This window comes from Pipra filicauda, unplaced genomic scaffold, assembly GCF_003945595.2.
Source record: "Pipra filicauda isolate LSUMZ 115617 unplaced genomic scaffold, ASM394559v2 scaffold20_size4479445_pilon, whole genome shotgun sequence".
Taxonomy (NCBI): domain Eukaryota; kingdom Metazoa; phylum Chordata; class Aves; order Passeriformes; family Pipridae; genus Pipra; species Pipra filicauda.
Genome location: NW_024104321.1, coordinates 3,484,922 through 3,501,065, shown reverse-complemented (window position 1 = coordinate 3,501,065; position 16,144 = coordinate 3,484,922). Strand labels below are relative to the sequence as shown.

Sequence of the window (16,144 nt, the reverse complement as noted above, 5' to 3'; positions counted from 1 at the left end):
AGTTTGAACAGACTTGGGCAGAGTAAGGTAGACAAGGGAAGAAGAGGAGAATATATGAGACAGATGCTATAGAGGTAAGGTGATGACATGGTACAAGAAGTCAGTACAAGAAAAGAGTTATATCCATACAGAAATTGATTTGTTTTCTGAGTTATCTATTTGCAAATTGTTAACCAAACTCAGGAATACACAACCAGCACCAAATTCTAGAGCATTCAAATGTACACAGATTTGGATCCCAGAGGCCAAGTTACCTGCTTACATGAAATTATTAGGTGTTGTCCTGGAAAATCACTGTTTCCTCAAATAATTTGCTAGAAAACCTCTGTTGACAGAGGGTTTTGTATGGTTTGCATCAAAAAGTCTGTATTAATGTGGTTTATTAATGTTCAGGTAATGTTTTTAGGGAAATATCTTTGACATATTATTTCATTGTGTTTGCTTAAGTCTCTAAAAGAGCATTAAAGAAATAGCTGAGTAGGGGCTATTATCATTGTCTCAGGACATCAGATGTCTGCTAGAGAAAAATCATAGCTCCACTAAGGCTTGCTCTAACCCCAAACTAAATTAAACTCTTACTCGTATCTATGTGCTGAGACTAGAAAAAAATTAGAAATACTGGAAAGAAGTTTCTCATCCAATTTTTATATGGCTTTTTAAAAAATGTTAAAGAGGGAGCAGATAAGACTTTTTGTGTGTACATGTAATGTATTTTAGAGACAAAAGTTATAGTAGCATTTTGGAGGTTCTCAGTGATACACAGTATAGGAACACATTGCTTTTAACACATTTCTTAAACAATTTGGCAGATTTTTTATATGGTATGAGGCATAGTGTAGGAACTGTAGGCTTTGCAATCTCAGTAACAACGAAAATATTACTCTTTTAAGTTTCATTTAATTTCCATGTTTCAGCATGCAACTGAAAAACAAACAGACAAATATTAAAGTTATTTTTTTTTCATTAAAAGGATCTAGTAAGGCTTTGACATGAATATTCACATAGATTTAATTACAAAGTAAATGTCAAATGCCTTTAAAGGTAGTCTAGGAAGGGAGATGTAGGGGTAGGAGCCTGAAGCAGCCGTGCTACAGTGATTGCTGAGAGAGCCAAGGCACATGATTGGAGACCAATAATGCAAATCCTAATTTTCAGTAGCAGAGAATCAAATGAAGCTCTCCACTGTACCGGAGAGGGTCCTAAATGTTGATCTATCAGTTAAAATTCTGAGAAATTGGGTATTTTGTCCATAGTAGTCACGACAGAGGAAAATTACTGAAATAATCTCTGCAGCCAAGACACGTTAATGCATGACTTGGGCCAGATTTAAACATGCTATATATGTCAAGCCACTCAGACTTGAAAAATTTTAGAGATTTCAGCAGAACATTAGTCTACTTGTAAGCTTCAGGCACCAAATTGTAATTAAACTTTAGATGCCTTCAGGCTCAGGTAATAGAGGAAGAAAAGTTCCACAGATAGCTTTGAATTTGTGTTTATGAAATCCTCAGGAGAGTCTATGAATATAGTTTATAAGAACCTTGCACATGGCTGCATGATTGTGGTGGAAAAAGGAGCTGAAGTCATATCCAAATACAAGATTTAAGACTCTAACATCATCATCATTAGATCCATATTCATATTTTCTCTAAGTTTTTCTTCATCAGATGCCTGCATACTGTATGTATAGATGGTGGAAATACTCATAATCCCATGCAGAAAATCCTATTTTCACATTGTGGGTGCAATGAACTCTAAGGTTAATCAAGGAAAGAAATATCAGATATCTTGTTGCATATCCTCGGTGGTATCTCTTCTTTCTTGACTAGCTTTGTAATCTTAAACTTTGACATATACATATGAGATTCAGTGTGTGAAAAGACAGAAAAGACTTTGTAGATACACTAAAAAAGCATTCAGCTGTTTTGTGGTGAAGGGTAGCATATTACCTTGGATTCCTGACTCAGAGGGTACTCTACATGCTAATGAGTAAAACCAAGGCTGAAAAATTTGGCCAGGCTGAATAAATGGGGTAAAAGAAAGAAATGGCAAAACCAAAAGCACAGTATGTCATGATTTACTGCATAACTTTGGGAAAGTTACTGCCAAAGCTAGAGTCAGGTATCAGAATTACTTTGTTGTCAGTAGTAGCTTTTCTTCCTGTAAGTCAGATGCACAGTATGGTCATCTGGCATAAATCCCCAAGACATACTCGTGAGAGGAAGTGAATGCAATAGAAAATGTGATTCCAGTTTGATTATGAAATTCAAGTATTCTTAAATACCTCCCACCACTGTTAAAGATCAAATAATTATTTTGATCAACTAATATAGGAGATAAAGTATAAAAATACCCATTAATAGAAAATACTTAGAAATATAAGAAATACAGAGATTAGGCAGAGAAACCAAGATATCACTAATCCTCTAAACAGCTTCTTATATTTTCAATTAAATGGTATATTTTCTATTAAACTTCCTAGTGCTGCAGCATTTTTGTGGTGTTTTGCATTTTCTAATTCCATTCATGCAACAACCCAGTGAGCTGGAATATCATCAGTATTATTGCCAGTTTCTGAAGAAAGAGGACAAGGTGGAGATATTAAGTGACTTGCATAAGGTCTCTTATCATGTCTGTACCAGAGCTAGGATTACAATTCAGAAGCTCTTGACTTCTTGTCTGGTATTCAACAGCCTAGACCATGACATTCCTCAAATCCAATTTCAAACTCTTATAAAATAATAAAGGAAACACAAGGAGCAAAATTCTAGTCAAAGTAATGCTACCAAAAGTTTTCTCAGAGACTTAGATGTAATGAAATTAGTTAAAATAGTCTGTCAATGAGTTGATTATAGCGATTACACAAGCAATAAATATTAAATGTAACTCTCAAAATGCATGTACAATTTGCCAAAATAATTTTCTTCCCTTAAGAATAATTCGAAAAATTAAATCATATCAGCCTTTCCATGTTTAATGTCATGTGTCCTGAAAACAAAACCTTAGTATGTAACAGAGAAGGATTGAGATAAGATCTGTATTGTAGGGGAATCATCTAACCATGCCATTGGTATCCTTATTAGACCCGGTTTTAAATAATGACTTTAAATTCTAATGCATTAAAACAATTCACTAATTACAATTTCAGAAAGTGTTGTACTTGGGGACTGTAAATTCCCTTGAGAACAGAGAAAATTGATGAAGTGTATTAGGAAGGTTAGAAATATAGAAACGATAGTAGGAGACTGTCTTACTTGCCAAGGTTCCTTTAATCCTCGCAGTGATATGACGCTGAAGAGAAAGAAAAAACACAGAGGGAGCAACACGACCAAATGAGACCAAGAAATCCCAGTGAACATGAGATTAGCTGGAAATGTCATATGACAGCAAATATAGCTGAGATTTTTTTTAAGCAATCCATCAAATCACAAAGTGAAGAGAAAGACAGCAGTCCTGCAGCTTTTGCTGTCACTACACCTAAAACTGAAGATTGAAAACAGATTTAGGTCACAGAAATCATAGAAAGTCAGAAATACATTAAAAATTATTAAAAAGCCAGCAGGAATGAATGATGAGAGAAGATTAAAATAGCTTGCTGTACAAATGATAAATGATGACTCAGAGGAGATGAGATAGATGGCTACAAATAGATCTAGTAAAAATAATGGAAACGAAGGGGAAAGTCACCTACTTTTGTTTAACTTTTGCTTAAAAAAACCCAAACAGAAAAACCCAAACTTGTTCAGTTCTTTCTCAAAGAGCCTAATTGACAGCACATAAAAGAAACACATCCCTAGATGAAGAGTTTCCGTTATCATTTCCTGGATAAACATATCCAGCACACAGATTGCAACAAAGACATGATAAAGAAAAGCACCAAAGTTAACCCATTATTTGTCTGTCTTGAATTATTACCAAAAATGCCTTGATCGTGCTGTCTTTCGTAGATACATTTTAAAAGGTGAAGTATTACCTGCGGGATAATACCAAAGGTCCTAAATTCACCATATTATTTACACAACTATACTGGTATGTGCTATCACAATTACTTTCTTATTCAAGCCAACAGAGTTATATCTTTATTTCATAACTTATAAATAGAGAAAGCCTTGTATTTAATGGGGTTTAAATATGATGGGGGAAAGGGACCCATATCTGAGTGATCATCAAATCTTATATTAGGGAAATGTATTTCTTTACATGATTATGTAGGGTTATTTTCTTTATCCTGAGAACAAAGAGCATGTGAATGGAAAGAAAAATCCCTATTATTCTGTGCTCACAGGTTTCATTTTCTTCTGACCATTTGGGTGGGAGAAGGTCCCATGAGGCACCCAGCTGCAACTTCTGTCCACCTGTACAGACATCAGACCTCCTCTTCTTTCCTCCCCCTCCTTGGAGGTGGTGCTGCTCCTGGGGACAGAGGGCACATCTCCCCCTTACTCTTTCCAATGTTTAAACAACTAATGCAAAATAATGCATTCTTAAAAGTAATTTATTATTTTTTCTGCATGTTATAATTAATCTTTAATTATTTTATTTCTTTTTAACAAGTAGATATGTTTTATTCACCCTCTGCAAAGAAAGAGTATTTGTCTCTTTGAGAACAGTCACAACAGAACATGAAGTGAGATCTGCTACATAATTTTATCTTTCAGTCCTTAGTTTTCTACAAGATGTGGCATAGCAAGTCTTGATGCATACTGTCATTTATGTGACTCCAGAAGTGCCAGCTTCAAGGGAGTGTTGCCCTTGTTACAGACATTATGTTCAACCCCTTCTTAAAAGTAATTGAAAGGAAGTTAAAAACTAAACCATAAAAAAAAAAAAAAAGGGAAGCATATTCTTTGACTTTAATGAGGACTGGAAAGACTCAGAATATTTTGATGTGGATTTAACTAACCATCTTATGAATAAATTATTTCTTTATTTTTGTGACCTAGATATAATAATTCATTAAAAATGAACTTAAAACATAAAGAAGAAAGGATTTTTCCAAGGCAAAATATATTTTGTCTGACAGCTTTCCATTCTCTCTTTTCCCTCCTTCCATTCCTCCCTACCACTGTGAAATATCCAATAGTCATACTCCCAATAGATATGTAAAATTTTGTAGGGGTTTCGTCAAGTACTAATTTAACTGAGATAAAATACTTTTTAATGACTGCCTATTAAAGGAATTAACATGAATATTGACTTTTCCCCATAAAATATTAGTACCAATGTAAGATAACTCTATGTTGTAGGACATTTTATGCTCAGAAGGCCACTTCCAATGTTTAAACATCTTAACTTTGTCTACAACCCTTCAAAAACATTTATGTTGTCACTCTTGCTAAAAGGTAACTCAAAAAGAAAGAAAATATATTACAGCCTTATACTTTTTTTTCTCAATAAACATTTTGATAATCATTGATTCTTATATCTTGAAGACAATATGTCACAGAAAAGTCCAACTATTAAAGCAACAATTGAATCTTGATATTGACAAAAGTTCAGCTACTAACTGAGGCTAGATAACAGAAGGGCAGAGACAAATTGCTTGGAAATACTGAAAAGAGCAAAACCTCACAAGTTTTGGGCCAGAGACTGACCAGATGTTATAGTGCTGAATTTTGTCTGTCCGAGGACCAATACTGTGTCGTTTGATATTTGCCAGAATGCCCATGTTCAGCTTGACCCCCAAATATCCTAGCAGTTATATTCTTACAGTGTGTACTTTTTACTGTGGATTTCATTGTGGAAACAAACATCACTGTTCGACCACGTGTCTGTTAAGGTCTTTTTCTTTCTTTGAAGAATTTGCAATTATCAAATGTGTACTATGCACCTCAGTGTGCAAATGTCTTATTGTAAATAGTAAAAATTGAGATTTGGAATTTAATGGTGCTTAAAGAAAGTTGCCAATGATGGGACTTTTTATATTTAAAAATCTTTCTCCAGAAAGAATTAGTCTTGCTACCACACAAATCTAATACAGAGTGTTGATTACTTTCTGGCTTAGCTCTATACATGATCTCAAAATTAATTTTATTTTTAGGGGGGAAGAGGAAATGAGTGGTTTTAATTTTTCCTGTTTTTTTTTGTAAATAGATTAAGTACATAGAAATTTGATATTAAAATTCCATATGAATAACACAGTTCTATTCAATTTTCAGAAAGAATTTGTGTTTTCCTTAAACATTTTCAGTTTTTCCTCAGCAGACCCTAATTTTTCCTAAAGTCACTGCAAGTAATACGTAGTTCATTCAATTATGTACACTTTTTCTATTTGCTCAAAAATAGTAAAAGGTTTATTGACAAAAGAAAACAGCTCCAAGATAAAAGCACATAAATATATAGAACCTCCAGAAAGTATTACTAAACTTTTTGAAGACAATTTATTTTAAACAAAAAAAAAACAAAACAAACAAACAAACAAACAAAAATCAGAAAAAAAATCCCCAAGCTTTCAATGTAAATATTTCCTAACCTCTTCTAAAGAGATTTATCTGATATTTTCTGATTCTAACAGAATTTTTGCAGGTTAGTCTCACTGGTTTGTTCAGTATAGGAAAATACGTAAGGATAATTTCAGAAACAAATTTTCAGAATTTGGTAGAAATTTTACTAATTTGATTAGTTCTAATCAACATTTCGAGATAAGAAACAATTGTACACCTGGGGAGAGGCTGAAAATCCCTTTAAATAGCTTAGATCCCCAAGTCTTCATATATCCCAAATTTTTTTGCAGTTTGACCAATTTTCTGTCTCTTCAAAGACAAATTTTGCATTTTACTCTGTGAAGAATAGTTGGTAAAACACATAAAGCAGCACTGGAATCAGAGGTCAAAGAGAACTGTTATGGTTGCTTCTTGACCCTACTCCCTAAAAAAATACCTAAGAGTTACTGGGATGTAGAATTTGACAACTTGTGCCCTTTCTCTTTTCTTTAAGTCCTGTGCTGTCTCTGCACTGGGGCACAACTGCAGAAGGAATTGTCATCTTCACTGTTCTGGGGTAGGCACAGTGCCTGAGGAGGGACATCTCTGAAACGGGAGGTGTGGATTCATATATTCCTCTTATGGAAAGAAGTTGAATTGCACAGCCACAAAGCAATGCTTTGTCATGCTGGTGCTTAGCCAAACTTTACCAAGAAGTGCTGGAAAACTGAAGGAAGCTGAGGATTAAATTCTACCCCCCTCTTCAGCACTTTAAATTGACTGGTTTAAACCTCTCACTTGTGTCCTGGACAATAGGAATCTCATTTTAGTAATTTGCTTTTTCATTCCTATTTAACTTGTTATAAATTTTAATATCTAAGAAAGATTGGCAAACTTTACTCCTCAAATCAGAGATTTATGTAGTAATAGAAATGTTCCAATTTATAACTTGTATTTTAATTATACCAAGACTTAAACTATTTACTTCTTAATAGAATAATTGAAACAGCTACTGCATAAAACAATGCAGTATATACAATAGATAACATAATATATATAATATATAACATATATGTGTTATATTATAATTATAGTATATAATGAAATTTATTGAATAAATAAATATGGTTAAATGCAATGATAGGTAGCTGTTATTTGTAAACCATTTCTTAAAATATTCCTTATTAAAGGCTGCAAAGAATGACATTATTTCAGATATGATTTTCTCACTTTTTCATTTATTTTTGCAGTTGTATGAGTTACAATGTTTGTGACTTTACTGATAGGTCAGAGAAGATAGATATAATTCAGTATTCACAGATGCATATTGTAAGTGAGGTGTAAAACCACGTTCTTTTGCATTGTGATGAAGTTCCCATGGATCTTTAATTTTTATGAAATATTCACAATAGTGTTGTACATTGACCAGCAAGGCAATCAAATTTCAATCATTCATGTTACTATTATTCTTACCCTTTGAATTTCCACAGCAGGTTTTCCTGACTGCTCATTTGAATATGAGAACCCACCAGACAACTACTTTTCTTTGTGTTATAAAAATATTGTAAATTTGCATTGCAAAGAACAACTACAAGAGAGAAATATTCAATGTCTATTTAAATTAGTGCAGACAAAAACTGTGCAAAAATAAAATGAGGATTTTTATGAAATAAAAAAGGAATAGTTCACTAAATCCCATGTTAAATGGCTAAACAATAGAGGAAATACAGAGTGTGGTACTCTGGTGTTTAGAAAACAATTGTGCTGTAATAAATGAGGAGTTTTGTTGTCTATTATTTTCATGCAAATCCTGACTTTTGGCAGAAGATTTTCTGTAAGTTTTTTCTCCTTGTCATTTTTATTATTAGTCTGTTGGTTGTGTGATAACGTTAGAAGCTATATAAAAATACATGGAGAGACAGCCCTTAGCCAAAAAAAGTGCAAGTCTGAAGATTAAAAGGTGGAAATGGAAGCACTAAAAAACATCTTACTAAGAGTGATACAGCAGGTTAGTGGATGAGACAGGTCTACCAGTCAAGGCTACTGCTTTCTAGACCAGTAATCTTACTTGTGATAAACTACCCCTATGAGTTAAGTAAAATGAGTTTAGCTACACAGTCAATAAATGTATGCAGATGATACTAACAAGAAGGTAAGAATTATATGAGGACAAATGCAGTCTGGGTTTTTTTCTGGATCTTGACAAAAATTACCACAATAGTGTCCATATCAGATTTTCCCAATAGAGTGGTACTTGCACACTGAACCCAGCAGCACAGGGGATACCAGTGGTTCCTTCTTTACCAGCAACCTGACTGCATTAACTTTTATCTTTATGCCTAAATACTCTGCCATGTTACTTCTTCAGCTTGTGTAATTAGGGCTCTTTAAAATAACGTGGCTGTGTTATTGTCACTTTGACTCCTGTGTAAATATAGGTATATCTAAGATGGGTTTAAACTTTTTAGGTCTTAGAAAACATCAGCAGTCCACTTTATGCCAATATAGAGGTTAATGTGCATTATATTTATGTTTTTCAAATGGTTTGTCTTCAAACTATTGTAGTATCAAGCCTACTGCTATGAATGTTCACAATATTCAGGTTAACTACATATAGACATGACTTCAAATATGCACATTCTGCACAGCAATCTAGAAATATATGGTATTGAGTCTGTCTTACGATAAAGCTCAGAGGCTTGTGGTCTAGGCAGTTTTCCTGGGTCTCCATGATGAAATCTGTGCATGTATAAAGTATCTTGTGTTTCCAGAATGTGTTTAAAAATCAATAAACTTACAGGAAAATTTTTTTTTCTTATTTTCTTCAATGTTTTTTCTAAATGTTGCAATATAAAGTAAGTTGCTATACTAAGTTGTTAAGCAAGTGATAGCACACATTTGTTTAATAGAACTGACTGTTTGCTGGGACTCAGGAGGACTGCCCACACATCTCCATTGTGTATTCTTACCTGGAAGGTGGGGTTTGGATCCTCTGGGATGGAGGTAGTCAAAGTGCTGATAACTGTGGCTGTGGCTGTTTTGTTCACCAGGAATTGTGCAGAGCTCTGTAACAATGGTTTCTTTTTCTAGCTTCATATATGGTAGCAACTGATTTAAAATATGAAATTTCTGCTAGTTAGACTCAAGCTTTAGGTGTCCAGAACAGAGGTCATTATACCTTTTCATCCTGAGGAATGAACTGAACTTTAACTGGGAGAAATATTTAACTGAATTCTCTTCTTGCCCAAGCTGTTTCTGTGACATGACCAAAAGTATGAACAGGTTAAAAAATAGTAACATATTTCTTGGCTATAAGACATGACCTATATTTGGCTGCTGTATAAATGACCTCCTTCTTACAAAATAAATTTTCTCTATTTAAAGCTATATGTATTTTTTAAATTCCTGTGGTCTACTAAAGCTGAAGAAAACCCAGCACAGACATTTCTTTCTATTTTATTTCCATCTAAGTAAATTGATGCAAATGGAGGGACCAGCTGGCAGGTGGAATATTAAGAAAATCACATGTTCTTCAAAGGTGTGAGGCTAGATGAACATCAAATATTTTTTCGTTTTACCAAATCTTTCAAAAAATAATGTTGTTATTTCCATCCAAAATGACAGGATGCATTTAGACTTTTGACATCAGAGGAAAGAGCAAAGCAACAAGAAAACCTGTGTTCCTACAGTTAAAGTGGTTTGTTTTCATACTTTTTAATTCTCAGAACATAATTCACTGTCTTTTCTCTTTTTTGTACTGGATTTACAGGGAAAATTGTTCTGATAGAAGCATATTGATTGCAGTAAAGAACTGTATATTACCTGCACTGCACACCTCACTGAGATATTTAACTGGTGAGAAATGTGCTCTAACTGACACCAAACAAAAGCAGTGTTGTCTTTCATTGTAAGAGTTTGCTCTCTACATGGCCTTGAATGTTCATTTCTTTGACAGAAGATAATGATTCATTCTCTTGCTTTGCAGTTTCCAGATGGCTAGGTACTTAAAAAGTCAATATTGTATTTCTAAGCAGAAATCCACATAAGATTACAGTAAAGCTCCGCTATCACAGCATTGTATTAAGAGATGTATTGGTATATTTCATATATATAAAAATAAGAAATTTTAATTTGACTTATAAGCAGTATTTTAAAATGTGCTATCTTGGTTTTAATGATAATGTTTTTGAAAGTTTGAGGTTTTGTAGTCTAGATTCACCCAAAGCAAAAAATAAAAGTGAATTATTGCTGGAACAATCATGCAAAGTCAGAGCCACTTCATGCTTTGAAACATAATTTTCTTTGTTATTTGTTTAAGGTTTAAAGCCAAGTGATCCAACCATGACCGGCAAAACACAGACCAGCAACGTCACCAATAAGAACGACCCAAAGTCCATCAACTCCAGAGTCTTCATCGGCAATCTGAACACAGCCATTGTCAAAAAAGGTGACATCGAAGCAATCTTTGCGAAGTATGGGAAAATAGTGGGCTGCTCAGTTCACAAAGGTTATGCATTTGTACAGTACATGAGTGAGAGGCATGCGAGGGCTGCAGTGGCAGGAGAGAACGCCAGGATCATCGCAGGGCAGCCACTAGGTAAGGACTTGCTCATATCATAAAATACTCTTTTCTCTTTCCTTTCTATTTGAAATATCATCTGCTGCTGGTACCTTCATGGCTAGTAAGTTTGTTTTGCTGTTGTGCCATCTAAGTGTATTTCCAAGATGTTGAATCTGACAGAATTTTTAATGTATGGGGTGTTATCTAGATATTACAAAATGTTTAGTGCTATAAACTGCTGCTTTATTACATAGATCACTTCTGACGGCTTTATACTTCTCTTTGTAATCCCAGTGTAGTGAACATGATTACTCATGTGAGGAAAACATAAGTATTTTTTCTTGGACTTTAGTTAGTAAATGTAATGTAATATACCAAGGCTCATCTAATAGATGTGGTTATCTTTCATGTAATGAATCTAAAAAAATACCCAGCACAGTTATGTGTCAAATGTTATACAGAAGAAAAAGAGTAGGTTTTGTTTGTCCTTGACATTGTACCAAATCAAACTGTAATGCTGTTATTCATTTAGAGAAGTCTATTATTAAAAACTTAGGTTGCAGCTGTTCCCATATAATACTGGAGACGTTCATCTGAATTCCAAATTAAACAAAAAAGGTCATATTTTTGTTTTCTATTGCTTTGTCGTGAATGCTTAAGTAAGATCTGATTGTTTCTTTTTGCAAAGAAACTTTTTCTTACCTCTGAAAGCTGAAATTGTATATGGAGGCTGTTAATGATAAAATCTGGAGTACAGTACTGACCCCATCTGTCATATATATAGTAGTAATGGACAGTACAACAAGATGTTTTGTAGGAGCCAGAGATCTGGCATATTCATTTTCAATGTTGCAGGCTGTGGAAGTCTATTTTTCTGATTGATTGTAGAAACTGAAACATTTGTGTTAGATGGGTTGTTCTTTTGTCATAGTTGTTCAGTAATTTTAAGTTTTATAACTTCTGCCTTTTGGGTTCAAAGGAAAAACAGATTGAATAATTTCAATTATATTCAAAGGGAGATTACAACTTTAGTAAAAGTCATATAGACGAGTAAAGTAAAAGAACTCAAGTGATAAAAGCAGGGCAGCAGAGTCAGTCTGTGGGATGACATTATTAGAAGACATTTCCTGGAGTGATGCTCTCCAAGCAATAGGCCATGTAATGCCATCAGTGCATTATTTACAGCTTCTTGCACACTGGTCTGAACAGATTTTTTAAACTGTGTTTTCCTAAGGCAATAGATCTGTTATTACTGTGATTACTGTTGCTAGTCTCTTTTAGCATGTCTTGTGGCACCTGTAATATGCCAAGTGTTTTGTTCAAGGAGATGTCCTTGCACTATTCAGTGTAGTTTTGTGCTTTCTGTAGCAGGCAAGTGAAGTTGTTGCAAAGGAAATTAAGTGACCAACGACTACTTGAATTGTTTGAATCTTTTAATCATAACAGAAATTTTGCTCAGCACTAAGTTTCAACTGTATGATCAAAACTTTTTTGATGAGTTTGTTCAATTGGTAGCAAACATTAATAGTCACCTCATATTAATGAGTCGACTGAGAAAATTTACTTGGGATTGTGACCCAGAAGAATAACTTATGTGAAAATTGTTCATTATTGTGAAACTTCTTGATGAAAATTTACTTTTTTCTCTGTCCTGAGAGTTTTACATTTTGAAATAAACAAAACTAATGAATTTTTATCAATAATGAAGTTATGGAAAGGGGACAAAAAAAAGCCTCTTAACAGATGTACAAATAAACTTGATTAAATTGAATATTAGCTGAATTATTATCCTAGTAATATAATGAGGGCTGGATGGTAGTCAGTTTTGTAAAGCTATTTGAGCAAAGGAATATTTGAAAAAGTTTTTCCCACAGCGTATGCCCGATACTACTGTACACTCTAGTACTCAGTACCTCACAAAAGAAAGAATAACTTTGTTTAGGCTGCATTAATAATGTAATAATTGTTTACGTTAGCTCCTGCCTTCTATGGACTCCTACCATTCAAAATTATGTGGCTTTACCCACGAGTCAGAAACTGTTTGTAACTGAAATTAAGAATTCAACCTATAAATTTCTATAGCTGTATAAGTTGCTACACAATTCACTGAGCGTCCTGTGTAAATGTTTCTTCTGTGGTGGAGTCCCAAAGTATTGAGCTCCATAGGTATATAACAAGGCATTTTTTTAACAAATTCCTCTGAAGTACAAGTTTAAAGCACTGCTATTGCCGTCAGTCTTGCCAGCTTCCTGTGGGTCAATATAATTGGCCTGTTGGTCTCCTCCATCAACTCTAAAACTCCTACTGATGTGTTTGGTGGTCAGTGATATGTAATGACTGTGCTGTGGAGGCTGCAGCTTCGCGGAAGTGGATTTCATGAGCTGTGTGATTATTTCCAAGCTTTCTGTTCCATGAAGTGCAATACACTAAAAAGCTGTGGGGTAGAGATCATAAAGGAACACAAAAAATATACTTAAGAAATTTATTGATATTATTGTGAAGTTCAGTGTAGTTTCTTGAAGTGATATTATGTCTTCATGGGAATAGTGTGTTTTCCTGCCAGCAGGGCAGAAACAGGTCAGTATTGTGCACAGGAGTCTGCTTCACAATGATCATTTTGTGAATGGCTTCAGGCTGGAGCCAAGAAAATATTGAAGCTGGTCTAGGATAGAACTGCAAGCTATGTTCTTAGCTGTGGGAACTCACTCACATAATCAACTCTCCTCAAAAGCTTTTCATCCATTTAAACCCATCTATGAGTTACAAAATATTTGCAAATATTCATCTCCATCACACACGGGACAAAGAGACAGGGTGAATAGGAATTATTCTGAGGAAATACTGGGTCTGTCTATGAACTTTACCAAGGGTAATTTCACCTTTCTCAGGTGAGAGGAGGATTATACACCTGCTTGCTCCAAAGTAAATGGTGCAAGTCCCTCATTGCAGCTATGGGCTGAGAAGCAAGGTGCAGCAAGAATGAAACTTTTGGGTACATGATAGAGAATACAGTTCTTCACCTGATGTTTTCTCCTGTTTTTCACAAGGGTCACGGCAAAGCTATTTAACTTTTTATGCATTCCAACACACATGAATTCTGTGGAGTCAAATACCACATAAAATGCATTTAGTGTTCTGCAACTTTGTGTTGTATGTTGCTGTTTACCTTATGCATTTGGCAAATATATAGAATTATAGAATCATGCAATCATTAAGGTTGGAAGAGACTTCAAAAATCACTAAGTTCAACTGTTAACCCAGCATTGCCATGTTCACCACTGAACAACGTCCTCAAGTGCCACATCCACACACCTTTTGAACACTTCCAGGGATGGGTATTCCACCACTTCCCTAGATGGCCTGTTCCAATGTCTGATATCCATTTAGTGAGAAATTTTTTTCTAATATCTCCCCTTGTGCAACTTGAAGTCATTTCCTCTTGACCTGTCACTTGGAAGAAGAGACCAATCCCCACCTGGCTACAACCCCCTTTCAGGTAGCTGTAGAGAGTGATTAGATCTCCCCTGAGCCTCCTTCTCTTCAGGCTAAACATCCCCAGCTCCCTCAACCGCTCCTCATAGGACTTGTGCTCCAGCCCCTCCACCAGCTTTGCTGCCCTTCTCTGGACATGCTCCAGCACCTCAGTGTCCTTCTTGTAGTGAAGGGCCCAAAAATGAACACAGGATTTGAGGTGCAGCCTCACCACTTCCAAGTAGAACAGGATAATCACTGACCCAGTCCTGCTGGCCATGCTATTTGTGATCCAGGCCAAGATGCCATTGGCCTTCTTGGCCAGCTGGGCACACTGCTTGCTCATGTTTAGTGAGCTGTTGACCAGCACCCCCAGGTCCTTTTCTGTTGGGCAGTTTTCCAGTTGCTCTGTCCCCAGCCTGTAGCACTTCATGGCGTTGTTGTGACTCAAGGGCAGGACCTGCACTTTGCCTTGTTTAACCTCATATAATTGGCCTCAGCCCATGAAACTAACCTGTCCAGATCCCTCTGCAGAACCTACCTGCCCTCAAGCAGATCAACACTGCCACCCAACTTGGTGTTGTCTGCAAACTTGCTGAGGGTGCAGTCAAACCTGTTATCCAAACCATCAATAAAGATATTAAAATAAAGATATATGTAACAGCTTCTATCTAAAATTCTGGTACAGCTATCATAGGAACTTCTACATCATAATGTCCCTTTGATTTACTTTGTTTATAGTTCATAGCCATTATTTTATAATTATATGACCTAATTTTTTTCCTCTTTCATGCACATTTTTCTACTAGCATAATTCCTTTAGCCTCAGAACATCTTTTGATTTGTGCCTGAATAAGACCCTGGCCATCTCACACATACCTTAAGAAAGCAAGTTAAATGGTACAAGGCTTGTACTTTTGTTCTCTTCTGTTACTTTTTTTAAGACACCACAGAATTTCATTCTTGGATCCTGAGGAAAATGAAAAAGATTACAGTACCAAGATTATGAAAGGTGCTGTAATTCTTCAGTTGATGCTCTTTTTAACTAATAAATTAGTTCCACTGTAGCTTCAATCCTGTTTTGTTGCTGTAAGTATTATTCACGTGTGTCTGCCTTCAGGTCTAAATTAGATGCAGTCTCTGAGTACCAAGTGAGTGCATATTGACACGTAGCCTAAGGTAAGATGGTAGTTGCAGATAATTATTTTGGGTGACATACTCTATTGCACATTCTTTTCAGAAGCACAAGAGCCCTGCAGGGGCTTTCTAAATTATAACTACCCAGTAGAAAAGATCCAAGGAGAAGAGCAGGTAATAAAGAGAAACTGTAGAGAAATTCAACATATACCTTTGCTGGAAATTGAATTGATGTGACAATAGGGCTGTTTTACCTTTTGTTTCCCTTTCCTCTACTCAAAAAATAACTTTTCTATTTTATATTTGTAATGTCTAACAACAATGAAAGACTTAACTATGTATTTGCAGAACTAGAATTATCCAGACTGATTTTTTTTTATCTCAATCTGAAATTCAGAAAACACTGTTACATGAATTTTTATATTTTAAAAAGAATAAATACTTATGCTGCTTTAGTGAACTTCTGAAAAATGTACTTGAGCTTGAAAAATGACAAATTTATCCAAATTTTCTTGGTGACTAAGCTTTACTTAAACGAATGATATGCTAAGGT

The 16,144-nt window shown here is 35.0% G+C and overlaps 1 protein-coding gene across 7 annotated transcripts in view; it reads left to right on the top strand.

Annotated features, from left to right (window-relative positions):
- The window catches only part of RALYL (RALY RNA binding protein like), a 375,799-nt gene that overhangs the window by 181,014 nt on the left and 178,641 nt on the right, over positions 1-16,144 (top strand). For all 7 annotated transcript variants that reach the window (XM_039380967.1, XM_027736501.2, XM_039380968.1 and 4 more), the window contains one exon: positions 10,741-11,019. In XM_039380967.1, coding sequence (XP_039236901.1) covers positions 10,764-11,019 — 256 coding nt within the window. In that variant the 5' untranslated portion in view covers positions 10,741-10,763. The remainder of the gene's footprint in view (positions 1-10,740; positions 11,020-16,144) is intronic.